Source organism: Schistocerca piceifrons, chromosome 6 (assembly GCF_021461385.2).
Source record: "Schistocerca piceifrons isolate TAMUIC-IGC-003096 chromosome 6, iqSchPice1.1, whole genome shotgun sequence".
Lineage (NCBI taxonomy): Eukaryota > Metazoa > Arthropoda > Insecta > Orthoptera > Acrididae > Schistocerca > Schistocerca piceifrons.
The window spans coordinates 114,938,418-114,965,174 of NC_060143.1; the positions used below are offsets into that span (position 1 = coordinate 114,938,418).

The window sequence follows — 26,757 nt, forward strand, 5'->3', positions numbered from 1 at the left end:
ACACATTGTGATTTACCATATGAACTAATTGATATGGCTAGTGCATTGCCAACTACGTTTGATGCAACTGGACATTTGCCATTAAAGAGAATGTTATCTGTTTATTACAATGATCCATACATATTAACATAATGAACGCATTCCTTAGCAAGTTTTTTGAACACAATGATTTAATGAAGAATATTCATGAAAATGTAATTTCTTCCAATAATGAGTTAAACTTCATTGAAGCAGCAAATAGAATTAAGTCCTTCGATTCATCCAGTAATGTTAATCCATATTTGACTGTCAGTGTTGTGTTTTTGTTGCTTTAAATAATTTGTCTTTTGTCAACACCATTTGTCATGTATGAAATTGTCATCTTGTAGGCATGCTTCTCTGTACCGAATGTTACTGTGTCTGCAAATGAAATACATGTTGCAATGCCTTCTGATGCCATTAATGGCGAAATAAGTTCATAACGCCCAGGAGGTCGTTTTGAGCCACGTATGGTTGCTCTTTTCTCTGAGAAGAGTGAAGTAAGGGTCTACAGGTTTGCACATAGCCGTACAGTACATAACCTGCGCTGTCCAGCCGACTTATCTTGGAATGCTAACAGTTTGCTTGGTCAGGAGATGTACGTCCGGCCGCAGCACGCCACAGGGGAGTAACCCACTGGCTGCCGTATGCAGCCCACCGTGTAACTAGTGCGGCCTCGGGCGCGAATATGTCTCTTTTCTTAATTCACCATTGAGCCTTTCAATACGACCGTAACTAGCCAGTGTTAGGATGTCAGACACAGTGATGATGGGTGCGTGTAGCATGGGTGTTTTATAATCAGTCTTTTGTTAATAAACTGTTTAAGCTTACTTCTCGGTGTTTGCGTATTCTGTACCTCAGGGACCAACTGCTTACAAATCCTGACAAATATTTCAAGAAATGATCATCCACAGCAACAACACAAACAACCTCCTTATATAACATTATTTTCCTTCTTTGTGGTTATAAAATCAAATAGCTTTGCCATATAATTATCAATTAATTTTTTATTAGATTTTCCATCATGAGATGTATAATCAATACCATCAGCTCCAATAATACTGAAGCTTATGTACAACTGAGAACAATGAGGATGAAGCCATCTATTTCTTCTATGTATGGTAATATCTGTATCCTTATTAGGAATATTTAGATTATTTTTTGATTTCTCATTCACAGGGAATGAGTAACAGATACCTCTATATTTTGTTCATTATTTGTTAAGGATAAAAATGTATTAATCCATTTCTAAGTTAACTGTTACAGTAACACAAATTATCATTACAGTTATTTCTAATTCCTGTATAGTATCAAAAATGCCAATATTAACAGGATATGTGGTTCATGAATTATTGATCCACCAAATTCGGCATTAAGCTTGACTAAAGCAATAATCTTAGTTTCTCAATGAGAATGATCAGTATGCTTCACAAATATTCCATCAGCTAGATTTAGATTTATATTGATTAATGCAAATGGAAAAATTAAGTAACATCATTGACAATAGTTTTTTGTCAGCTTCAATAACTTGGTTACTAAATCCAAGCACAATTCCTGTACTATCTTTTATATCCATATCTTATTTAACATCACTCAATAATTATATTGAAAATTCCATCTTCTTAACCCTTTAACTGCTCTGGACGTGTTAACATGCAGTTGTACCTGCGTGTTCTGAAAGTGTTTAATCGTGCCACAAGTCCTTCTACCTGGTTCGTAGCATACAGACATAGATACAAAGGCCCGCTTGTTAACACAACCAGAGCAGTTAAAGGGTTAATGAATACCTGCATTTTTTTTTGGATGAATAAATTTTTCAAAGTTTTTCAAACTATATTAGCCAACAGGAATTTATATCGTTTCTCCATCATAATATAAATATTATTTTTGTGTATTATTTGGAGTTACAAATGTATGCAAACCAACTAGTGCAGCATTATTAAAACATTCCCTTATAGGTAGAGTCAATCTTCTTTGAGAAGAGATTACTTACCACTCAACTGAAACTGGTGACTCAGTTAATATTAACAAGATTTTATTTACTTAAATAAAAGCAATTTGGAAACCAAAAATTAGAATTCCAGGGGAAATATTAACATGATAAGTTTTATGTAACTCTGTTCAATGTGCTATTATACCACTGAGTGGTTGTGACAAAACAACATTCATGATTAACCATTATATTCTAGCTCCAGGATGGTTAATTAGAATAAGATCAAACGAAATATCAAGAATTTATGCAGATGTGTAAAAAAGATGATGTGAAAAATTATAATTGAGAACAACATTGAAATTATACCACTAGATCAATGCCAAGATAATTCAACTGTAGTGTTCGATGAGGATATTTTACTAGAGGAAGACATAAAGGAATAGATGATTTTTATTTAGATCAAACATATTCAAAAATACCAAACAATTAGTAAAGGATAGTCTAATGTTTTAAACACATAACGATTTTTAACAATAGTTATGACTAGGAAACCTAATGGAATACAGATATTGTATAAAAGATTTCCTTATTAAATTAGTTCTTTAAAAGATGATATTGCATATAATTTAGACCGTGATGATATTGTTTTATTTGAATATATTATTAAATTTAAAGAAGTTCTTGATTATGTGGAAAAATATGAAAGTTACTTTATACCAGATACTTGTGATGGCTATTTTTTGATATGTGCAAAAGCAGAATGCATTTTCTCATTAACTTCTATAAATCCATACAGAAAAAATAAGTTTCAATACTATTTTTTACCCTTATTAAATGGTCTCGATATACTACACACTGATTGCTAAAGAAGCTGAACGAAATAGAAAAGAAAATTGAAGAATTTGAAAAATTTCAAATTCTGGAAAAAACATCTGAGGACATAATGTGAAAAAATCAACCTGTTATTGATGCAATCCAAAAAGTTAAAGAAAGAATTGAAGGATTAGGCAACAATGTGCTGAAAGCTATAGAAGGAAGTAGAGAAATTGAAAAACACATTTTCCTTATGCTCATCATCATCATGATCATCATCAAGAAGAATGTTGAAATATACCCTATATTAAACTATATGATTGCTCTTGATGTGACTATATGCTAAGTGAATAAAAAGTACAGGATTGATTAACAAAATATGATGAAGAGGTTAAATCTAGGAAAAAGATTGCTCAAGCTGTGGGTGCTGTCAAAAAATTAAGGAGGGTGATGATAGGAAAATAAATAACAGCAAAAGAATATTAAAGTACATTAAACACAGACAATATATAAAACAATTGAAGACGTTGAAATGACAACTTCGGCTGCTGACAAGAAAAAGAATACAATAAAATCTGTCGCCGCACACGCTCTACTAGATGGACACGCCGTATTCTGTGGATGCAGATTAAACTTTAGTATTGATCTGAATGATACATTCTCGCATGGTAATGGCTGGTTAACAGTTGCAATTGTACGAGGAGGTACAGGCGTACCAAATGTATCAGGGCTGGAGAGCTTCTTCGATCGTGACGTCATAGCCTACCGAACGTATCATGTGACTGAAAATGCAAATAAAGACTTTGGCAAATCATCATATATGTCACCTTCACCCTTTTCCTTGTATACACGTAGTAGACGTAAGATATCTGTTAATGAAACTGTATTTATTTGGATCAAAGGTAAAGGTACCTGTGAATATGTTAAATTTGTAGGAGATTGTACAATGTATTTTCACAAATAAAGTGTGCTGTAGCGTAGCTTAAAAACGGACAAGGGTACATCTAGAATCTGTCGACCATAGAGTATGCAACAGCATGTTACGTCAGCGCTCTCAGCGCTTGACCTTTGACCCCGCCGATAAAGCGGCGGTACGTCAGCTTGGCAGCGCGCCAGCCGCGGACTTAGCGCTCATGACTGGATTACGACTTGTCAGTAACTTTAAATACATTGGTTAATTAACAGTAAAATTTTATGGAGGTAAATTAACAGTTGATGATAAGACACAAAAGAGTACAGCAGGACCAATGAATCTGTTAACTAAAAAATACATTTCTATATACAATATTTGTTAAAAAATTGATGGAGTTAATGTATCAAATTATTCAGATATTTTACACCATACTATATTCTGAAAAGAATCCAAATAAAATAAAATAAAGTAAAGGTACTAAGTGTAATGAATTGACAAAAGAAATTGTTGATTACCACTTCCCAAAAATAAGATGATCACAATAAAAAAAGAGATCATTCAGAAAGAGATGAGAAACTAGGTGAAGGCTTAATTAAGAAAAACCAGTCGATAGATTAGCAGTTATTAATGGAGAAGAATTAACTTGAAATAATAATTATCATAATGTGAAAGTCAGAATAATACAAACTGTATCAAATAAGTTTGGTTATTTTATTATCAACAATCGAGAAGAAATTTCATATTTGATTAGATTTAAAAATTACTTGCCACACACGTTTTGGAAAAGTGAAAAGTATGGGAAAGGATTGGTAAACAGGGCTTTAAATTATTTATCAATGACAGAGATGCATCTACACGGCTGTGCATAATGTAGAACTTCTGCTATACTTCAACAAAGATTACCTTGTAAACGGCATGATATAGCCTACAGGGAACATAAGCATTTAGAATCAAGACATCAAGCCAATAAAGAACTTTAGTAAGCTGCAAAAGAGAGAAAGAATACTTCTGATCCTTCAATTGGAGAAAAATTACCAGCAATGGCTGTTAGAGGGACAATTTATGAAAAGAGAAAATTAGGTATCAGTTTAGATGTTGATGATAATGGTTGACTACTCCTCAGGAAAAGTTTTATCTATGTAGATGAATAACTACAGCATTGATTATTTTTTCCTACCTAGTGCCAAAACTAAACCAAAATCAATTAAAATTAATCTCATTAATGGTCAGTTACATTGTACTGATAATTTTTTAGTCGATGCACAAAAAACAGAGAGATAAAAAAGAGCTGTAAATTTATTCATAATATTATTATACCAGTCGTGAAAGAATTATCAAATGCACAACAAAAAAGAAAATAGCTCTGGACTAGCAAAACACAAAGGAGGATTCCTTCCATTGCTTTTGGCAGCATTAGCATATTCAACTGCTGCCAGTGCAGCTGTCAGTACAGTAGCAAACACAGTACTAAACTAAAAAAAACCAAAAAGACAAGGAATTAGAGACCAAAAAAGACATAATTTAGGAATGGAGAAGAAAGCTGATGCTGCTATAAGGAATTGCAAAAAATAATTCATATGTATCCTAATGCATTAAGCAATTTTGATATAGAAAAACCTGCTTAACAAGTAAAAATCAAATACTTTAGTGGTGCTTTAGAGATTACTTAATCATCCTAGGAATATGAATCAGGAATAGATAATTTAGATACATTTGATTGTGTTGGTTGACATTGGTTAGTTATTATTAGGGTAAAGATGAAAATTGTATTTAATTCATTTGGAGGATACGCTCCTAAAGAAGTGGCTAAGTATCTTGCTTCAAGTGAAGTGTAACACAATAGACAATGAATACAAAATTAAAACATTTTAATTTGCGGCTGTGTAAATTTGTTTTAAATATATTTATAAATTTAATGAAATTATGAATATAGTAAATGGACATTTTTGGAAATAAGATAAAAGAAACAAAGCATTGACAATCTAAATCCAAAATTCAAAATAAAATCGGAAGAATAAGAACATTTTTGAACAAAAATGGAAACTGAAAATAATGAATTAGGTAACATTGATCCAAAAATAGACAATTTAACTAAACAATTTCAAAAATATTTGAGTAAGATTTTTAAGGCAACTAAAGGTTACATTGCTTTTAAAGGTAGATTAGTAGATATAGGAGATACAACTAATGGTTATGATGCAGTTATTAAACAATGCTTTGAAAAGGAATATAGAAGTATTCTAATACAATTTAATAACTACACCACTACAACACATCTTAATGAAAAATTGTTGAGTTTCATAGGCGTAACTATAAGACTGTAACAAATTACTTTACAGAAAAGGAAGTAGAAAAGGCTTTCACAGATAATTTCTGAAAGTCAGATTTAGCACCAAACTTAAACCAGTTAAGTAATCTTCAAGCTAAAATGTGTGACAAACATAAACTGTATTTTGATTTAGTTTCTGGTTATGACCTATTAAAATACATATTTATGTATGATATGAAAATCAAGAGAATCATTTGATTTGGAGCAAAGGTAAAAGATGACCAGGCACCTACTGATCTTAAAATAGGGAAACAAAGATATAATGTTGATGAACTGCAAATTTTATATCGAAAAAAATTCAGTGAACCATTTACTGAAGCACATAATCCTTACAAAGTCACAACAAAAAATAGAAGACAAAGAATTGAAGGAATTCGTACAGTATATAAAACTAAAAAGAGTAAATTTGTTAAAAATTTTTGTAGGTGATGATTTGAATATTTGTGGAAATTATTAACGAACTACATAAACTGAAGAGAAAAATTGTAAAAGAAGGAATGTAACATTTTTTCAAGCTGATCTAGCAGAAATGGATTATTGTAAATTCAAAGGAATTCAAAAATAAATAATGGATGTAAATATTTATTATTGTAGGTGATGTTTTTTCGAAATTTGCTTAGGCTATTCCAACTGCAAATAAAACACGTAAAAATGCAGCTGATATTTTGTAAAACATATTTAAAGAGAGAACTACAACATATTTACAACAGATAATGGTAAAGAATTCTATAGTAAAGATTTTCACGAGCTTATGAAAAAATATAATATTAATCATTTTTAAATTTTTACTAATTTTAAAGCATCTGCCTGTAACACCGAAAATGCAGATAAAACATCTGCTGCACCATCCGAAATTTTTCGTCACTTAATATCCTCTGACAACTTGTACTGTACTTCTGAGTCTGAATCTTAAATTTTATTACAGTAAGTACATTTAATACATTATCGATGGAATAGTGTATTAATTTCTTACTGTATATATTTTATTGTAATAATAATGAATATGTTGTAAATTGCTGGGTAATAGCCAAGGGAACTTTAATTAAATGTATCGATAGCAACAACTAAATGGCAGTAGCTGTGCCATTGTTTATCTTTGCAAATGGAGAGGAGGCAGAACAGCATGATTGGTGAAGGTGGTGTGGCAAAATAAATAAAAAACATGCAAATTTATTGGTTTTTTTTTTGAAATGAGGAAAAATTATGGATATGGAACTGTAACTTTAGAATTTTTGAAAGGCTTTTTTACGGATTGTATTGACCAGCTTGAATGCGGACAAATACAGTGCTGCGTGAAATATGCCTGTAATATAATTTACCATTCCAATTAATTACATTTTGAATTCTACGTCATTGTTGATTTAATCAGAGTTCTCACCTTAGATGTAGAATTAGTCCTTCTGCCACAATATTAATACATTAGTCGCCATTGATGTTCTTCTCTTTGTTGACCGTGTGTATCTTCCTAAGTCGACATCGGTTCACTTCACGAAGACGGTGGAAACCAAGGAATACAATGTTACATTGCTTTAAATAATTTTCGTAACACTTCGATACTTCTCACTATTTTTTATTCACCAGACAATAAGACTTGCTCCGCTCGTTGCACAAACCATAATTACTAACAATATGGCTACCTTTCTGCACACACCAAAAATAATGTCCATCCTCCATGAGGCAACAATCGAAAATGTCTCTTAGCTCCTTCTTGGAGTATGAAACAAAAGAGAATCCAATGTGAACATTACAAAGATTATAATCTACATGCCTCTCAATTTAATCTTAGGCGCAGCCTTTAAGGTATTGTATGTCTCTGCGTCGGAATGTGTCATTACAACTGCCCCCATACTGTATACTGTCACTAGAAAATTTTATTTGGTTGACAGGATACAGTAGTCGACCTTGCAATTGATAGGTTTGGGTGTCTTTTATTTACAAACTTCATTTTTATTGTCTCATTTTCATGGCACTGTGAATTATTTGGTATTACTGAGTTTGTGTCAGTTTTTTGGTATACTTATGCTAATATTTACAACCCTTAATCCTAATATACAAAGTTTTGGTCGATACTGAGAAAACGACATCATGTAGTAAAGATTGTACAATAAAATATACAGTGAATACAACGTTATTTACAAATGTTTCCTTCCTCATCAGGGGTGAAAATTAAGTGCTTGTATTGCTTTCTGTATTTATTCTGGGGCGACGAGCTATGTTCGCTAGCCCCAGTGTTGAATATGGGCGGGTAATACGAGCGCCTAATTGTTTGGTCGTCCGTTAGCGGGCGACGTTGGTTGAATGTGCGCGCCAGTGCACTGAATATACACCGACGTGCGGGTACCGTCGAGACTTCCGAACCTCAGTATGCGTGTGCTTTTTGTAGTTCCTTCCAGTACTTAGACTGGATTCGACGAGGTACGTTGGAATATGTGCCCCAAAGAACACACCACACTATGTGCGAGGCGGAGAACGATCCCGTCGATGCAGCTCCAGGTAAGAAGCGTACCATGTCAAATTTGTTTGGCATTGTCCTTTCCTATTGTGACGCCATGGGTCGTTTGACGATACAAGCTTCAATTTTCGATGTCACTTGTTTAGGCTCGCTGACACTTGCAACGTAGCACTACTTTGCACAATTTTAATTTTTACACACACCACTTTAACTGGGAGTATTGCGATCGAAACTTTCTTTTTCACTACACTTTTCACATTAACCCCTTTTACCTATTGTACAGAGATTCATTTCCCTCAATACTTCTGGTGAATGTACATAAGTATTCACACATTTGTAAGTCACGGGACTTGGCATGAAATACAACGTACATCGCGTACAATGGAATAACATATAACACATACAATACATTGTTTGCATTAACTACAGGAAAAAACTATCGAATAAAATTGAAAAAATTTTTGACCACTCATAGTGGCTTCTTCGTCTTGGATTTTACTGACACACACACCTTTTTCCATTAATCTGTTAGAAGGAACAAGTCCTTTGTTTTCCTTCTTGAACTCGAGTATAAGTTAAGGTTTACCTCCGTTACGTATTCTTCATACGCAACGACATGCATCAGCATGTAGAGAATACACCTGCAGCCGCTCCTCTGAAGCTTGGGAAGGGAATTTTCTAACTTCTACTTAGGGTAGTGGCAACGACTACGTGTATGCTACAGTTTTTACGTATAAAATCTGAAAATGCACGAAATAATTATTTATATGCAGCATAACCCTAATATGTACAGTGTTTTGGGCGTAAGCACATTCTGGTGTGCTTGTAAATCATTAACCTTAATAAAACTTCCTACATTAACATGGACATATAAACATAAAATTTTGAAGTTCAGGGTGTAACTACTATCGCTATGTACAGTGTTTCATAATAGCCCTTGTGTGCGTGTATCATCTTCAATTAAAATGCGCTTATAGGCGTCTTGTGTTATTATGGGAGAAAAAATACAGACATTTTAATACATCGGTTGTCATGAAAATCCATGTACACGAATAATCCGACTTTCATAGCTTCAGTGCAGCATGAAATTCTGTATGACGTTTTTTTTCATAGTTTATTTTATAGACGATTCCTTTGCTTACAGGTCGTCCATCACACTACTTACCTGTTTCTCGTACAGCGGCAATATCATTTTCATTCTTTGTGACTGTAAATCGTTATATGTATGAAAGATATAATTTTGACATGATTTATCATTTCATATTTCAAGTGTGTAAAGTAATTCATACCTTCCTTCTTCATACATGAGTGAAGAATCGCTAATGTTGCACTGGGTATCAGGTTTTTTGTATTTTCTCGTAAACTCGTAGAGTCTTACGGTTTTAATTAAGTTATTCCTTGACGTTAGGTATACATGTTTATACGAGGTTGTCTTAGAGTTTAACTTTCCTTATACACTTCTATGTTGTTTAGGTTCCATACATGTACAGAGCTTCTGTCGCCTTTCACACATTCATACATACGTTTATACACACAAAAAATATCTACCACTATAATATACACTTTGCTGGTGGGGCCCTTTTTCGGTACCCTGCACCATTTCCTCAATATTCCAAAATAATTCAGGATGTGCTGAGCATCGTCCCCTCATACTAATAATACTTACAATTAAATACTTCTTCTTACATACATAACTGCCTTACGGTCCATTAATGTGCAATCATTCCATATTTTCCTCCTTTACACTTTAGCTTTCGTACATGTAACCTCGTGTATAGCTTATATATTCTACAAAGTTGTTTGCTGAGTGCTTTAGGTGTTTCCTAACGTTAATGTGTTTCTCTCTCTCTATAAATCCTAGGTATTTGTTTTGAGAGCGATTCAGTTCATTACTCACGCTGCATGGATCTGTTTATTATTTTCCTATTTTAAAGCTTGTGTCATTCTTTTCCTTAGTCACAAAAATTCACACGTTTACCTTGTTGTTCATTCTGAAAATCGCTAGCTACTGTGTAATGCAAATGTATGCGTTATCTCTTTGCTTTCCTCTTTGCTGCTTTTTCCCTATATGTAATTGTGTGTTGTTCTCGTGTACATAGCCTTTCTTCCTGTTATATATCTGCATTATTTATTTATTTTTTGTTCTATTTTCTTTCTCCTTCCGTACAAGCTAAGATTTTTACTCAGTATAATATAATATTACAATACCATCCATGACCAGTATGTACTTGTATGTTCACTTTTATTATGCAGTACCAGCTTATAATTAAATTTTCTAAACTACTATTTACAAGACTTGTGTACCATTTTCTTTCTTGTTTTTGAATGGCTTTCATCACTGTGTCTCATAGTAAGAGTGGTCTCAAAACTTTTAAACGTTCCGCACATATGCGCTTATGTACCACGACTGGACTGTAGGCGCAGGGAAAACTCTGCATTGTTGGTGAACATTATTCGTCATAGCCACCATCGTGTAATGGTCACGTGACGCCTGGACTCGTCCGCGCATGCGCCTTCGCGCTTTGTATACACTCAGCTGATCGGACAGGGAAGTGGGGAAGATTTCTCCCCGGCTCGCTGCTTACAGCGCGGCCAATGACCTCGTCTTGACATGCAGCTATCGCGTGCTCATGAGCTGAGCGTTGGATTGCAACTTCGACGTGTGGTTTGTTGCTCGTCTCAAGCGAACAAACTCTGACCTTCGCGCTAATTTGTCTTTGTTCCTCTCTCTTAAATAACTGAGTTAGACTACAAAAGTACCGTATGGATTATTTTACAGTGTTAAGACCCACAGTAACACATGTTTCAGTAGGTGTGGTTAAATATGCGTTTTTAAGCTGGCATATGCCCCCAGTTGGTTACTAGTTTTGATGTTAATTGAAATTTCAGTTATGTTTTCTAGTTTAATGTATGTTTTTTACTAACTGACCGTCTTTTTCAATGTACTACTTAAACTATGAACACCGGACTTAGATTTTAGTGTTCGCCAGTTTTTTAGGTTACTGACAGCAATTTTACTATGTGATCCAAGGTTGTATAATTTCAATTTTGCTAAAATAACATATAACCTTTAATGAAAAAATTCCTTCATATCCTTGTGGGGGTATAACCATTTCACCTTGCCCGTTCGTGTGTTACCTAACAGATAACATCCTGGATGAGGTTTGTCTATTATAATGAAAGGGCCATCATACAACATCTGCCACTTTTTGTTTAATGCCTTAATTTTAGAGGATTTTGGGTGGGTACGTAATAGTACTTCCTGTCCAATGTTAAATTCTGTAATCTTTCTTATCTTTTTGTTGAACTATTTTCTCCTTATTTCTGCTTGTTCTTCCATCTGTAGTAATGCTTGATGTACCTTTTCGTCTAGTGTTATTTCCTTTGTGGCTAATTTAGGTAAAGGTTTAGCCCATTCGCCAAGTTCTGCGCCTTGAAACATTAACTCTGTAGGTGTAAAGCCTGTTGAAGTATGAATTAAATTATTTACAATATGCTGAAATGGGGCTATGTCTTCTACCCACTTTGTCTGTTTATTTGGTATATAAGTTCTTATAAAGCTATTAAATTCTTTAAAATTTCTCTCAATCGGGCTCGATTTGGGTTGAAATTTGGATACCAATATATGTTTTATGTTTTGAGATTTGAGAAATATTTTCCATTTATTACTAGTGAAGTTTGTTGCATTATCAGTTAATATAATTTTCGGTTTTCCCACTAGTGGTATGTAGTCTTCTATCATGCGTTTGATTATTGATCCCAACAGTACTGCTTTTATAGCATACATTTTTAAGTACTTTGTGAAGGCATCATAAAATGGGATCACATATCTAACTCCTCCCCTAGCTCGTGGATATTGTCCTGCTGCGTCCACGGAAACTAGTTCTCTTGGTCTAGTTGGAATGATAGGGTGTAATACGTCCAAACAAGATCTATTAAGATGTTTAACCTTCTGACATATTGTACTCTTTTTTATAATTTGCTCAATCCTGCGTCTGAGATTCGGGAAGTAACAATACGTTGATATTTTCGCTGTACATTTTGATACCCCATAGTGTCCCCATACTCTATGTGTGTGTCTTATCAAATTGTCCATGTATTCTTCCGGGATGCAGACACACCAGGTGTTGGATCGTGGATTGCGCCTGTAGAACAGAACATCGTTTGACATTGTGTAATTTTGTTTCAGTGTACTATTGTCATCTGCCTGCAGTTTTTGTATAACTTGCCTCCATCTATAGTCTTCCTTTTGTAGTTTGCTCATGTCTTTACATATCTTTCTGTAATATGGTTGAAATGTGCCATCATGCATCAGAAAAACTCTAAAATCGGAAGTCTGTTCGATCAATTCATTGAACTCGCTCAAGCCTTGTGGCAAACGCGATAATGCGTCAGCAATTACATTCTGTTCACCCTTGATATAAACTATCTCGAAATCAAATTCCTGGAGGAATAAACACCAACGTGCAATCCGTTTGTGCAACAATTTACATGTGAGTAAAAACGATAATGCTTGATGGTCACAAAACACTCGTGTATGCCTTCCCCAGAGATAGTATTGGAACTTGCGGAAAGCCCACACTACAGCTAACGCTTCAAGTTCAGTTGCCGAACAGGCTCTTTCACATTCCGTTAACGTTCTACTGGCAAAACTAATTATGTTTACTTTCTGTTCTCCATTATCATTTACTAATTGGAACAGACAAGAGCCTAATCCCTGACATGATGCGTCCGTGCTCAAACAGAAGTTATAGTTCATGTTAGGATGCTTCAAAATGGGTGCATTTATGAGCGCCTGTTTGATTTTTACGAAATCTTCCTCACATTTTTCTGTCCACAACCATGTGTGGTTTTTCCTTAAAAGGTTGAGTAGGGAATCACTATTCAGTAACTGTTTGGGCACGAATTTTCGAAAAAATGATGTAAGCCCCAGAAAAGCTTTCAATTGTTTACGGGTTTGTGGTGAGGGGAAATATTTTATGGCATCAAGCTTTTTTGGATCTGGTAAAATTCCGCCTGGTGAAAAAATGTGGCCTAAAAATTTTATTCAATTCCTTCCGAATTCGGACTTCTTAAAATTTGCTGTGACGTCATATTCTCGGAACTTTTCGAACACTTTGTGTACCAATTCTACATGCTCTTGCCAGGTCTCCGTGGCAATCAAGAGATTGTCTACATACAACGTCACTTTGCTAATCAGTTCTGGACCCAATACTCTGTCTAAAGCCTCTATAAACACCCCAGCACTCACGTTGAGTCCAAATGGCAGTACTTGGAATTGATAGCTTCTGCCAGCATGAATGAACGCAGTATATTTTCTGCTATCACTATGTAGGGCTATTTGCCAATACGAAGCCTTCATGTCAACGGATGTTAAATACTTCACTCCATGAAATTTAAGCAATTGCTCATCTAAGTTCTCCGACCTAGTGCGTATTGGTACGATGATCTTATTAATTTCCCGCGCATCAAGTACTAATCTGACTGACCCATCAGGTTTGCTGACAGATAGGATGGGACTGCAGTATGGTAAATGCGAAGGTTCTATCACCTTCCACAGAACCATTCTATCTATTTCTTTGCGAACCGCTTCCTTCTTTGCCCATGGTATCGCATATGATTTATGGCAGTACGTTTTATGTGGTTAGACTTCCATTTTGTATTCATACTTTTTGATTATTGTCGGCTGTTTTCTAAAAATGTCTCGGTATTCATAAATAAAATCTGCTAGTTTATTTAGTTGAGTTTTTGAAAGACAATTGGATTTTTCTACCTTCTCGTGGGCGGCCTGTTCGTTAATTATTTCCGTGTCTAATTGTTCAGGGTAAGGAATATCTATCAATAACATTTGTGGGTAAACTAATTTTACTTCAGCTTGTTTCTCTAATTGGCCATTACGCTCTATTGTTGACTTTACAAGATTGACCTTCACACTACGACTGCCCACTCGGAAATAGCAAAGTCCACTGCCTATGTCGATGTTTACTTTATACTGCCGGAAAACTTCCATACCTAAAATACAACTGACGATTAACTTGTCAACGATTAAGAATATACAGTTTATGGTGACATCGCTAGTGGTAACAGGTATTTGCGTCTGCCACTTAATACTTTTTGACTTGTTACCTACAGCTGTCAAGATTTTACAATTTTCCGTTGGCAACACTGGTACTTTTAATGCTTTCGAAACTTCTTTAAATAAACTGTTAGAAATAATATTCGTAGATGCGCCTGTATCTAAAATTACGTTGGTAATTATAGTTCCTATCTTTGCTGTTATTACAGCTTGCACGAGGTCACTTACCTTGTCCAGTGCTTTCATCTCTTCTTCACATACATCATCTTCTACGGTCGCATCCTGATCATATCTTAAAAATAATTGTTTAAGATGTAATGTGTGCTTGTTTGCGCCCCCTGTTGTCAAATCGGTTGGCCGGTGGGGGCTCCTTGCGACCGATTGTTGTTTACCGGGGGAGACAACGGCGTTGCTTCAGTACTGTCCGTTACCTCTACAAAGTGTACTGAGTGGTTATTCTGCCGCCAATTAGTTTCCGGACCGCTGCGTGCAACATTTTCTTGCGACCGGCCGTCGCTATTTCTCCTTGGTCGGTCATACCTATTACCGTAACTATTGTAATTTTCATTTGTGTGCGGCCTTTCATAACGCGGACCTGACCAATGGTTCACATGATTTCTATCATTTCCATAGTGGCGTGGACCGTAATCTGCATTATATCTTCGGTCTTCACGTCTCTATGGCGCCGAATTCCTCCGATTTCCGTAATTCCAGTTTCCATTATTTGGCTTTGTCGCATACGGATGCCAACTGTGAGTTTTGTCCACTGCCATTAAAATGATATCCGTTACCGTTGTTTTGATTGGTTCCGTAATGTTCATTCCGATTACTTGCGCTCGGCTCTTCTTCGTATATTAGATCAATTGAGTCAAGCACGGAAAGAAAGTATTCAAGTTCGTTCTCCGGTTGTTGTTGTTCTTGTAGTCTTCAGTCCTGAGACTGGTTTGATGCAGCTCTCCATGCTACTCTATCCTGTGCCAGCTTCTTCATCTCCAAGTACCTACAGCAACCTACATCCTTCTGAATCTGCTTAGTGTATTCATCTCTTGGTCTCCCTCTACGATTTTTACCCTCCACGCTGCCCTCCAATACTAAATTGGTGATCCCTTGATGCCTCAGAACATGTCCTACCAACCGATCCCTTCTTCTGGTCAAGTCAAGTTGTGCCACAAACTTCTCTTCTCCCCAATCCTATTCAATACTTCCTCATTAGTTACGTGATCTACCCATCTAATCTTCAGCATTCTTCTGTAGCACCACATTTCGAAAGCTTCTATTCTCTTCTTGTCCAAACTATTTATCGTCCATGTTTCACTTGCATACATCGCTACACTCCATACAAATACTTTCAGAAATGACTTCCTGACACTTAAATCTATACTCGATGTTAACAAATTTCTCTTCTTCAGAAACGCTTTCCTTGTCAATGCCAGTCTACATTTTATATCCTCTCTACTTCGACCATCATCAGTTATTTTGCTCCACAAATAGCAAAACTCCTTTACTACTTTAAGTGTCTCATTTCCTAATCTAATTCCCTCAGCATCACCCGACTTAATTCGACTACATTCCATTATCCTCGTTTAGCTTTTGTTGACGTTCATCTTATATCCTCCTTTCAAGACGCTATCCATTCCATTCAACTGCTCTTCCAAGTCCTTTGCTGTCTCTGACAGAATTACAATGTCATCGGCGAACCTCAAAGTTTTTATTTCTTCTCCACGGATTTTAATACCTACTCCGAATTTTTCTTTTGTTTCCTTTGCTGCTTGCTCAATATACAGATTGAATAACATCGGCTAGAGGCTAAAACCTTGTCTTACTCCCTACCCAACCACTGCTTCCCTTTCATGCCCCTCGACTCCTATAACTGCCATCTGGCTTCTGTACAAATTGTAAATAGCCTTTCGCTCCCTGTATTTTACCCCTGCCACCTTTAGAATTTGAAAGAGACTATTCCAGTCAACATTGTCAAAAGCTTTCTCTGAGTCTACAAATGCTAGAAACGTAGGTTTTCCTTTCCTTAATCTTTCTTCTAAGATAAGTCGTAAGGTCAGTATTGCCTCACGTGTTCCAGTATTTCTACGGAATCCAAACTGATCTTCCCCGAGGTCGGCTTCTACTAGTTTTTCCATTCGTCTGTAAAGAATTCGTGTTAGTATTTTGCAGCTGTGGCTTATTAAACTGATTGCTCGGTAATTATCACATCTGTCAACACCTGCTTTCTTTGGGATTGGAATTACTATATTCTTCTTGAAGTCTAAGTGTATTTCACCTGTCTCATACATCTTTTCACCAGATGGTAGAGTTTTGTCAGTACTGGTTCTCCCAAGGCCGTCAGTAGTTCCAATGGAATGTTGTCTACTCCGAGGGCCTTGTTTCGACTCAGGTCTTTCAGTGCTCTGTCAAACTCTTCCCGCAGTATCGTATCTCCCATTTCATCTTCATCTACATCCTCTTCCATTTTCATAATATTGTCCTCAAGTACATCGCCCTTGTATAGACCCTCTATATACTCCTTCCACCTTTCTGCTTTCCCTTCTTTGCTTAGAACTGGGTTTCCATCTGAGCTCTTGATGTTCATACAAGTGGTTCTCTTATCTCCAAAGGTCTCTTTAATTTCCCTGTAGGCAGTATCTATCTTACCCCTAGTGAGATAAGCTTCTACATCCTTACATTTGTCCTCTAGCCATGCCTGCTTAGCCATTTTGCACTTCCTGTCGATCTCATTTTTGAGACGTTTGTATTCCTTTTTGCCTACTTCATTTACTGCATTTTTATATTTTCTCCTTTCAGCAATTAAATTCAATATTTCTTCTGTTACCTAAGGATTTCTACTAGCCCTCGTCTTTTTACCTACTTGATCCTCTGCTGCCTTCACTATTTCATTCCTCAGAGTTACCCATTCTTCTTCTACTGTATTTCTTTCCCCTTTTCCTGTCAATTGTTCCCTTATGCTCTCCCTGAAACTCTGTACAACCTCTGGTTCTTTCAGTTTATCCAGGTCCCATCTCCTTAAGTTGCCACCTTTTTGCAGTTTCTTCAGTTTTAATCTACAGGTCATAACCAATAGATTGTGGTCAGACTTCACATCTGCCCCTGGAAATGTCTTACAATTTAAAACCTGGTTCCTAAATCTCTGTCTTACCATTATATAATCTATCTGATACCTTTTAGTATCTCCAGGATTCTTCCATGTATACAACCTTCTTTTATGATTCTTAAACCAAGTGTTAGCTATGATTAAGTTGTGCTCTGTGTAGAATTCTATCAGGCGGCTTCCTCTTTCATTTCTTAGCCCCAATCCATATTCACCTACTAAGTTTCCTTCTCTCCCTTTTCCTACTACCGAATTCCAGTCACCCATGACTATTAAATTTTCGTCACCCTTCACTATCTGAATAATTTCTTTTATGTCATCATACATTTCTTCAATTTCTTCGTCAACTGCAGAGCAAGTTGGCATATAAACTTGTACTACTGTAGTAGGTGTGGGCTTCGTATCTATCTTGGCCACAATAATGGATTCACTATGCTGTTTGGAGTAGCTTACCCGCATTCCTATTCATTATTATACCTACTCCTGCATTACCCCTATTTGATTTTGTGTTTATAACCCTTTAGTCACCTGACCAGAAGTCTTGTTCCTCCTGCCACCAAACTTCACTAATTCCCACTATATCTAACTTTAACCTATCCATTTCCCTTTTTAAATTTTCTAACCTACCTGCCCGATTAAGTGATCTGACATTCCATGCTCCGATCCGTAGAACGCCAGTTTTCTTTCTACTGATAACGACGTCCTCTTGAGTAGTCCCTGCCCGGAGATCTGAATGGGGGACTATTTTACCTCCGGAATATTTTACCCAAGAGGACGCCATCATCATTTAATCATACAGTAAAGCTGCATGCCCTCGGGAAGAATTACGGCCGTAGTTTCCCCTTGCTTTCAGCCGTTCGCAGTACCAGCACAGCAAGGCCGTTTTGGTTATTGTTACAAGGCCAGATCAGTCAATCATCCAGACTGTTGCCCTTGCAACTACTGAAAAGGCTGCTGCCCCTCTTCAGGAACCACGCGTTTGTCTGGCCTCTCAACAGAAATCCCTCCATTGTGGTTGCACCTACGGTACGGCTATCTGTATCACTGAGGCATGCAAACCTCCCCACCAACGGCAAGGTCCATGGTTCATGGGGGGAGGCGTTCTCCAGTATGGTTATCAATTTTTCGCGTAAGTTCGTGGGTAGTCTGTTTTTCAGAATTTTGAGAACATCTACGTGCGGTATTGGATTGTTCCAATAGGGCGTCTTATTCAAATACTTTTCGAAATACTTTCTCAACCTGCCGTTTTTGAGGTTGAACGGTTGTGGGTTGAATACCTCACGTCGCAGTCTTTCTTGGACCCCAGCAGACCAATATTTCTCCAAAAAAGCCAGTTCAAATTGTTCGTAGGTGACGCACTGTTCAGCCATGTCTGTGGCCCACAAAAATGCGTCGCCTTGTGTGAAGCCTACTACATATCTAATCATCTGTGCCTCAGTCCAGTTTCTTGGTAAGACATTTTTAAATGCTCATACGAATACGACTGGATGAGTTTTTCTGGGTTCTGTGGAGAAAACTGGAAACTGTCTATGTTTCAACAGGTTCTCATCGACTAGAATCGTCGAGATGCAAGGCGACACGCCTACTGCCTGTTGCAGCACCGCGTTTGGCGAATAGCCATTGTTTGCCTGCGCCAGTGCGTGCTTTAACGAAATCGGTCGTAATGAATGGGATTGATTTGAAATTTCGTTAAAGAAGAATAATAAAATTTATCTGTTGTTTTTAAGTTAATTTTCTTTCGTGCGAACTTTGTTGTAGAACCACTCTCTTATTTTCGTGTGTTAATAAAAATTTTTACTTTCTTAATTATTACGTATATTTAAAGAAAAAATAATATTTACGTGAACTCATATGAACTGGTTAAGAATATTAGGTTGAGAATTAAGTCCTTTAAATCATTCGGCCTTGGCATACACTTTCCTGATGCAGTGGATTTTTTGTTAAATATTTTTACTGAATTTTATCCCGGCACTAGCCATAGAACACAAGATTACCTCTATTAGCAGAAAATGTTTTAATTATTGCCAAGCCGACATTTATCACTGATCAAACCTACTTCATTACACATTTAAGATATTTTGAAAGAACCAAACTGTTTAAATTTCAATGTTAACTAACATTAGCTATCTGCCTACGAATGCACAAACGTATAATTAATTCAAATTTTATCAGCCACAGGATCACTGAAAAAGAAGAACAATTTCTTAATTCGCCATTGATTTTTATGCATCTGTTCCCGATTTACGGGTTTGCTATTGTTGGTCGCGGCACAGCCCAGCAACACCGCTAAAAAATGCTGAAAAATTCTTAAAGAAGTTTTATAGATGACGTGGGCAAGCTAATTTACATAAATAATTCACACTTTTGATAAACTCTAATATATTTAGATCAAACAACAATACAACTCACATTAATTCGTAACGCATCGTCTAATGGCGGCTAAGTCCAGACAGAGACAAAAGAAGTCTACCCATTCGTAAAAAACTCTTTCACAGTGTCCTACCGCAATGACTTCTGAATAGAGAAGACCAAAGAATACATAATGCATTGTGCTTAAATAGTATTGCTGACTATTAACATTTCTTTGCAAATTGACGATATTATTCTCTTCTGGCAACATATCTCTGCTATCGCAAATACTGACACATTTTACAATCACATAATAAATACAGAAAAAATTCCTATCCTAAATACAGACAAATATTACAACAAAAAATATAAGGAGAATAACAAATGTCTTTTACACCACATTCAGTTATATTTTTGTTCAATAATTACGATATAGACAACTTGCCCAGAGCGGCGTATATGGTACAAATAAACTCTTTTTTTTTTTTTTTAATAACGTGAGTTTGCCAGGGAACGTTACATTGCCCCCTGGCAGCATTTGGCAAAGAGTTTTTACACTTTGACACAATGGTGCCAGTAACGTTCTTTACACTTGTATATTTTACGGAATGGTTCTTTTATTTAGTCCCAGGGTTATATAAGTTCATGGCTCCCCCATTTGGGCGTAGGCAAACAGGAAACCTGAGCAAAACTGTGCCGGAGCCCAGCCATCCCAGTTGGTTCATGGTCATTTGAATTAAATGCAGTTATTCATTTGAATTAAATTCAGTTCGTCACAAACGGTTACACAATTACACAATATCACAGTCACATACAGTTCGACTGAAGTTTTTTTTTGTGTGTGATACTATTATTCGTGTGATACACTACAAGGTCACTTGTCCTACGTAGTAAATGTTCAATGTTTATCGAAATGAAGTCATTGACATGTTATTCAGTTTATGTGAACATAAAAAAAAAATCAATAATGCTGTATTTGGTGAGCGGTGCGGAGTGATTGTTGAGCGGCGCTCGGCGCGGGGCGCTGACTCCGTGTAGGTCACCGCCCCCGGCGTTGACAGCTACGGCGCGGAGGGGCGTGGCTGTCTGTCTGGTCTGCTACGGGCTGCTGCGGCCGCTGCATAGCTGATGTAGCCGGATGCGCGTTGGATATCCGCTCGCCCGTGCGACGTTTTCTTGCAGTGCTCCAGGAAACATGCAACAAGTTCAGAAACAGTGTACTATCCTTATAGGCATTTTTCCTGCTGTGGGAAAGAACGCACACAGTTAGTGGCAGTTATTACTCAGTAGGCCTTCACTAGTCTGGTTTGCACAATGTTTCGTTGTCACAGTAACACGTTTTATGGGCATACAATATTTTTCACCATGTCATGACTTGTCATTAGTCACACGCAAGTTTTCACCTTAGGACAAAATGTATCTTCGTAGTCAATGCGCTTTCCTAGCGTCCCTTGACACACAAAGAGTTAAAGTTTGACACTAGCTTGATCCACCGTCCGTTATCGGTTCACTGTTTGTGTCGTGCTAGTTCCTTGTCCATTTGCACACACGGCGATGATACAGTTTTTTATCACTTATACACAACTATTCCGTGACGTATTGCTGCAGGTTTAACAGTCACTGTCTGTCTCTGCCGCACAATACTGCACTTTTGTTTAAGTTCCTTTATTTTTATTTACAATGTCCGCTGTGCAATTTTTTTTTTTTTTTTTTTTTTGTAATAGCACATTCGTAACTCTTTACCAAGGTGTGATATTTGCGTACATGGTAACAAAATATTAAAATTTGGTATTATTTTGCCCAAAAGTCATCTATATTCGTGTTCGAGTAGATTTTATTTGTGCATTCCAGCCGGATTCAGGCATATTGTTCAATAACTCCTTTGAACTCATGTCACACTTTACTATCAACGTCCTACGTAACTACAGTGTAGTCTCTGTAGGCAAAAATTGACTTGGACTGTATCTGGCTAGCTCTTTTTTACTGTTTGAATCTGCACATGCTTCAATTGAAGCTTCTTTGTGCGTAACTTTGCATTACATAAATTTGCAACAAGTTTGCCTCCCGTGGTGCCCTCGGGTCACTACTGGGTGCATTATTTTCTCTAATAACATTGGTTAGATAATAAAGTTCTCAGGGCCTCATATTATTGATATTATTCTGGGTTCGAATCTGTCAATCTGACAGCTACACATATATACATACATACACATAATAGAGAAGATTGTGCCAAGAAATATTTCAAATTTGGGCACATAGAAAATTATGTAGTACACTAACTAATCATTACTAAAATGTTCTTTTTGATTGAACTCTGTCACAGCTTAACACTACAAATAATTGCACTAATCAGATTATCTGTGCAAACATTTAGAGCATGTTCTAGATAACACAAATTAAAAGAGTACATAACACAAATATCCATACACATGAGAAAGTCAATTATATTCTTATAACTAAACACTTCTACACTAGTACATTATCTCTAAAGATCACACATCATTAATGTTCATTATTTACAAAAGAATGGTGTCCACATAGGACTATTAGTCTTTTACTGTAGGAATGCTTTTACATCCTTACGCGGATACAGTCCCCGTACTCTCCCTGAGTGGGGATCTGCTAAGAGATAGCTACACTCATGTGGCACACTTACTACTCTAAAAGGTCCATTGTACACCAATGGGCGGGTATGGTATAATTTGCAAGTCATTAAATAGCTCAAAGCCTGGTGGTCACTGAATACTTTGACTTCTTTACCATAGATGTAATAGTTAAATTTCTTTACCGCCCAAACCACTGCAAGAGCCTCTAATTCGGTAGCAGAATATGCTCTCTCGCAGCTGTTTAGTGTGCGGCTGGCAAATCCGATTACATTGATTGTTGTGGGGTCGTTGCTCCTGTCCCACTGAAATAAACACGCGCCCAGACCGTATGAACACGAATCTGTCGCTATACAAAAATCTTTTGTCATGTCTGGGTGTCGCAGTATGTTGGCGTTCACCAAGGCATTTTTGATAGCGTCAAATGCGCGTTGACATTCTTCTGTCCACACCCAGTGCGCATTTTTACGCAACAGGCTCAATAAAGATTCGTTATTCATTAATTGGTTTGGAACAAACCGTCTAAAAAAGATGCTAGACCTATAAATGCTTTGAGCTGTTTCTTAGTTCTCGGACTAGGAAACCCACGAATTACATCAAGTTTTTTGCTGTCAGGCTTGATGCCTTGTGGTGTTATTATGTGACCTAGAAATTTAATCTGATTACGTCCAAATTTGGATTTATCAAGATTCGCTGTTACTCCCGCTTGCTTAAACCTTTCTAAAACTTTACTCAGTAGTTCTACGTGCTCCTCCCAGGTGGCAGTGGCAATCACTAGATCGTCTACATACACTGTTACCCTTTGCAGCAAATCCGGACCTAAAACCGCGTCGAGGGCTGTTATAAAAACTCCTGCACTTACATTTAGGCCGAAAGGTAGTACCCTAAATTGGTAGCTCCTTCCCCCAAATATAAATGCAGTATATTTCCTCGACTCGGGTGTGAGCAGGATTTGCCAGAAAGAACTTCTCATATCAATAGATGTCAAATATTGCACTCCATGAAATTTTTGAATTTGCTCATCAAGATTTTCCGGATGAGTCCTAACAGGTACAATAATTTCATTTATGTCTCTCGCATCTAGTACTAACCGTACCTGTCCGTCTGCTTTTGCTACCGCCACCAAAGGACTACTATAAGGGAACAAAGACGGTTCTATTATTCCCCACTCGATCAGTTTTCTTATTTCTTTAGCTACTATTTCCTTCTTGGACCAAGGAATGGAGTATGAGGCTCGACAGTAAGTTTTGTGAGGCTTTACCTCGATATTGTACTGATATCCCTTAACAATTCCTGGTCGTTCTGAAAATACATCTGCATAATTAGATAATAACTGTACCAAATCCTGCTGTTGCATAGAGTTCAAATTTTCGGACTGTGATACTTTGTTCACAAGTGCGTCCACATTTGCTTTTAATTGATCATCTTGTACGTCAGGATAATAGAGATTCTGACCTAGACAATGATTGTCTAAATGTAGTATCCACTGATTCCTACACCTTATGTTAATAGCGTTACAATTAGGTACAGGTACCTCTTCAGATCTGAGCATGGACAATTCTATTCTCCTACCAGCATTCATCAAGCTTAATTTTCCCCGAGAAAGGTCGATTATTGCGTCCCTTTCTCTTAAAAAATCTACCCCCAAAATGCAGGCTACCTTTAAACCCTTTACTACCAGGAATGAGCACGCTATGGCTTCATCCCCTACATACATCTCTACCCGCACTTGGAGTTTAATTATTTGTCGCTGTGCACTTATGGCTCCAGTGACTTTACAATTATTCACGGGAAAAGTCAGCATACGCCTTTCCTTCCCCAGTACTTTGAATAAGTCCATACTCATAACACTGACAGTAGCACCTGTATCTACGACCGCTTGCACATCAATATTGTTAATTTTGATCTCTATTATCGCTTGTACTTTGTCTTTGTGCTCCTTTATGCACGTGGATGGTTCAGTTATTAATTCATCTCCCATCTGTACCCCGTCATTATACCTAAGGATACAGATTTTTTCGGTGTTTTGTTCTGTGTCGGGCTGCTCTCACTCCAAACCTCAGCCGACGATGGAGAGCGTATCTCGGCTGCATCTAGTTTGTTGAATTATTGCTAGTGGATGGGCGTGGCTGCTCTGTGTCACTGACCTCCACTATGTGCACGTTGTGTTGCGTCGGCCGCCACGGTTGCGCAATTGGCGCATTTTGTGGTGGCGGTCGGTTATTGTCATATCTATCACTGTTTTGCCGGTCCGGACTGGGCCTCTGGTTCTGCGGCCAAGTTCGGTTTGCATCATTATAAGTATTAGTATTGTTCGGCCCCCTGGCATTTTTCCATCTATTATTGCTTGGTGGGCCTGTCTCATACCGGTCATCGAACCTCCTTTTCCGGTCATTATCCACCGGCGGACTATTGCCGTTCCGGTCTCTACCTCTATTTCCGTTTTGTGCATACTCCTGTCTCCTATTATTACCTCCGACGTTTCCATTACTTGGTGGAGGCGTGTTATTTCTACCATTTCTATAACCATTTCCGTTACTTCTAGCCTGTTCAGAGGCTGCCTTAACGTCCTCCTGAATCAGGTCAATTGAGTCCAGAACAGACAAGAAATGTTCCATATCATTTTCAGGCACGTGTATAAGTTTTTCCTTTACATGTATCGGCAAGTGTGATTTCAAAAGCCTGATCAAATCCCGGGATGAAATCTGTTCGTCCCAGTAACGGGTCTTATTAATGTACTTCTCGAAATATTTTCGCAAATTGCCTAGTCGTGGAGAATATGGCTCTGGATTATATACCTCCTTCCGTAATCTCTCCTGGATACATGTTGACCAATATTTGGCCAAGAATGCTTTTTCAAATTGCTCATATGTATCACAACTGTCAGCTGCTTCGGTTGCCCATAATGCAGCATCTCCTTGTATGTAAGACATAACGAACTGTATTTTCTGGGTATGACTCCAAACGCTAGGCAAAATGTTTCTAAATCCCTTGATAAACACTACAGGGTGAACAGATTTCTTCTCCGTTGTAAAGATCTGAAACTGTCGGTTCCTAATCAAGCTTTCTTCAATCACTACTTTGGAATGACATTTATTTGTTTCGCTTACATTGGTTGCCTGTTCTGTCTCGCAGTCGCAATTTTTTACTGCAGTATTTATATGCCTATCATTGTTGGACCTGGCTGGCGTGACATACGCCCGTGCCTCGTCATGCCGCAAGCTAAGCTCCATCTCGGCAAGACGACGGTCCACACTCCGCTGCCACAGCGGAATGTCTTTGTGCACTATCCTTTTTAGATCTTGCACATCCGCACTTGAGCCCACATCTCTGGCCTCAATTGCGGCGTGCACTTTCTGATCTATTTCTTTTATGACTTCATTTTCTACTTTGTGCACTTGTTCGATCACTTTGTTCTCAATTACTTGAGTTGTGTCAATTTCTAGTTGTTCGACCCTATTAGTCAGGACACTGATTTCCTCTACTATATTGGCGTTAGCCACTTGAACACTATCTACTCTTTCGCTTAATTCTTGCACCGTTTTGGGTATGGTTTCATATTTTTGTTTCAAACTAACAATCTCACTTTGCATAACTTCTAAAGTTTGCATCAACTGCAAGTCCCTCTCATGCAGGCGTCGGTCACGCTCTGCTTGTTTAGCATCACGTTCTCTATCGCGCTCTGCTTGTTTGGCAAATTCAGCTACCAATCTCTGGTCACGCTCTGCTTGTTCAGCATCACGTTCTCTATCGCGTTCTGCTTGCATACATGCAAATTCAGCTACCAATCTCTGGTCACGCTCTGCTTGTTCAGCATCACGTTCTCTATCGCGTTCTGCTTGTTTAGCATCACGTTCTCTATCACGCTCTGCTTGCACACGTACAAATTCAGCTTGGAAATTGAGCATGCGCTCGAACATATCTCTTAATGATTGCACTTCTGACACCTCACCACTCTCTGGTCCGTGTCCAGTGCTTGCGGATGGCACAGTATTTCCGCTATCAACTGAATCACTGGGTGGCAATGGCAACATTTCTTGTCCTTCTGCCCCCAGATTCTCACATTGTACTTCCTGAACTACGTCACTAACATTACTTTGTGTCCCACTTTCCAACTCGGTATCACTACTTACTGACTGTTGCTCATTATCCATGTTGATATCTTTCTGAC

General features: G+C 37.4%; 1 protein-coding gene across 1 annotated transcript; it reads right to left on the minus strand.

Annotated features, from left to right (window-relative positions):
- Nucleotides 1–310: 310 nt before the first annotated feature.
- LOC124803173 (E3 ubiquitin-protein ligase BRE1A-like) lies at nt 311–26,740 on the minus strand. The gene is made up of 3 exons (XM_047264356.1): nt 25,785–26,740; nt 14,763–14,826; nt 311–526 (listed from the first exon to the last, which is right to left on the minus strand). Exons 1-3 carry the CDS (start codon nt 26,738–26,740, stop codon nt 311–313), a joined length of 1,236 nt encoding a protein of 411 aa, XP_047120312.1.
- Nucleotides 26,741–26,757: the final 17 nt, after the last annotated feature.

What these genes read in the sequence shown, in the direction of transcription:
- LOC124803173 (XM_047264356.1), bottom strand. Translation starts at nt 26,740, where the DNA reads ATGGATAATGAGCAACAGTCAGTAAGTAGTGATACCGAGTTGGAAAGT. An exon ending in CGGCATGACGAGGCACGGGC is followed by an intron (nt 14,827 to 25,784) that starts GTATGTCACGCC and finishes ATTATTTTTAAG; the next exon opens with ATATGATCAGGATGCGACCG. An exon ending in AGATGAAAGCACTGGACAAG is followed by an intron (nt 527 to 14,762) that starts GTAAGTGACCTC and finishes GCAAACCTGTAG; the next exon opens with ACCCTTACTTCACTCTTCTC.